A 2,108-nucleotide genomic window follows, 5' to 3' on the forward strand; every position below is an offset into this window, starting at 1 on the left:
TGGCCTCTTCATCTTCTGTTGAGATAATTTACAAGAGAATAGACTGTAATATTTATAAGCAAGGGAACAGTGGTGGTGGCACTCACTGTGGTCCACCGAAGTTTGAGTCGTGGACCCAGCCATCCATCCATCCATCCATCCATCCATCCATCCATCCATCCATCCAACCAGCATTTACTGAGCAGCTGCCCGCACCAGACGCTGTGTAGTATATCTGGGTAACGAAGATGACCAAGAAAGTGTCCCTGTCCTCAAAGCTTCCTATCAAGCCTTTGGTTCTCACCTTGTCTCATTTCCTGAAGAAGACTGTGGCCCTCCGAGCACACTGCTCCCCACTTGACCCCAAGCCCATGTTGGGCTTTGGTAAACACTCATAAACGCAGCACCTGGAGGCAAGCAGGTACATCCCCATTTCCTGCTCTCAGGGTCTCCACGTGGGTGAGAGGCAACGGTCCCCTCAAATAGGTAGTAGGAGGACGTGCTAAAGCCTTCTACTGCAGCTATCTGTCCTAACGTTTTTGTGAGTATTTTCAGGGCCCCAAACTTCAGGAATGAGACTTGGGCCAGGCCAATCTGAGTACATGCAACCGGCCACTCCTCTATCTTCTGCCCTCCTGCCTGTGCTTTCCCCTCCCACTGGCTACCTGCCCATCCCCATCTGCTGTGTCTGTTTGCAGCGGACAAGGCTGTTTCCATGCAGCAAGGGCTGTGCTACCGGTCACTGGGGCCTGGCACCTGTGCCCTGCCTTTGGCCCAGAGGATCACCAAGCAGATATGCTGCTGTAGCCGAGTGGGCAAAGCATGGGGCAGCAAGTGTGAGAAATGCCCCCTGCCTGGCACAGGTAATGCTCTGTACCCTCTCAGCTCTGGCCACCAAAGGGCTTCCTCCAAGCCAGTGGCCATTTCCCCCTCCTGGACCTAACCTCAAGCCAGAAGACCCTAGTCTTCCTTCCTGCTCAACTCCTTAACCAACCTGAGGTCCCTCCCTCCTTGCTGCCACAGTAACCTTGTCCCCCCAAGGGAGGGGAGGGAGGGGGCTGGGTCCCTGCAGGAACGGCATCTTTCAGCACGTCCTTTGACCACTGACCTTGCAGAGGCCTTCAGGGAGATCTGCCCTGCCGGCCATGGCTACACCTACTCAAGCTCAGACATCCGCCTGACCGTGAGGAAAGCCGAGGAGGAGGAACTGGCCAGGCCCTTGAGGGAGCAAGAACAGAAGAGCAATTGGACCCTGCCCAGGCCAGCGGAGAGGCAACCACTCCGGGCGGCCACCGGCACCTGGCTGGAGGCCGGGACCATCCCTGACAAGGGTATCTGGGCTGGGGGAGATGCCTGAGGGATTCCCCTTCCCCCTTGGGTTACAGCCCCTCAAAGAGCCATGTTTATCCTGGGTGCATGTTTATCCTGGATGCATGGCATCTCATCTCTGGGGCTTTAGGACAGGGAGTTTAGAGTAGCAGCACCCAGCCCTGGGAAGCTGCTCTCCTGGCCTGTCATGACTGAAAGGCCTCACTCCCTTCCTTTCTCCCACATGTGATCAAGAGGTGCCCACATCCCACAGAGCTGCTGGTGGGGGTGGGAGAGGTCAGCAGCAGCCCTACCTCCGCTGATCAGGCCTTTCCATCCTCTGCCCCTGGCCATGCAGCTTCTGAGGCTGGTGCTCGCTGCAAGGCCCGAAGAGCTGGCAGATGGATACTGGGGAGTCTGGGTGTTTTAGATCCCCTCCCCTGGCCTTGGAGTCACTAAAGGGATCACTAACTCCAGCTCAACTGCCTTAGGCCCAAGAAGCCTGGGGCTGGGAAGAGACTGGGCTTGAGGCGCCCCTGGCAGGTGCCCTGGATAACCTTGCAGAAGGCTTGTCCAAGTTGCTGGTAGCACAGAGTCCAGGAAGCCAAGGACATATTAGGACCAGGAGAACCATGTGATGGCCAAAATTGCTCCAGATATCTAGAACAAACAGAGATGTCAGGACAACCCTAGTTGTCATGGGAACTGAGCAGTGGGGAAATCAGGAGCAACTCCTCTCTTTTCTAGAACTATTCCCCTGGCCCATAACCCAGGGTGAGAAGCAGAGGGACCTGGTATAGCTGGAGGCTTGGGAGGGAGGA

The 2,108-nt window shown here is 56.3% G+C and overlaps 1 protein-coding gene across 7 annotated transcripts in view; it reads left to right on the forward strand.

Moving 5' to 3' along the window:
- Window positions 1–2,108, forward strand: part of LTBP2 (latent transforming growth factor beta binding protein 2) — a 99,686-nt gene that overhangs the window by 68,176 nt on the left and 29,402 nt on the right. For all 7 annotated transcript variants that reach the window (XR_002782939.1, XM_023537043.1, XM_023537045.1 and 4 more), the window contains one exon: window positions 1,095–1,310. Coding sequence is in view for 6 of the 7 variants with exons in the window: in XM_023537043.1 (XP_023392811.1) it covers window positions 1,095–1,310 (216 nt within the window). In the remaining variant the exon portion in view is untranslated. The remainder of the gene's footprint in view (window positions 1–1,094; window positions 1,311–2,108) is intronic.

The sequence above is a fragment of the Pteropus vampyrus genome, unplaced genomic scaffold (genome assembly GCF_000151845.1).
Source record: "Pteropus vampyrus isolate Shadow unplaced genomic scaffold, Pvam_2.0 Scaffold177, whole genome shotgun sequence".
Taxonomy (NCBI): domain Eukaryota; kingdom Metazoa; phylum Chordata; class Mammalia; order Chiroptera; family Pteropodidae; genus Pteropus; species Pteropus vampyrus.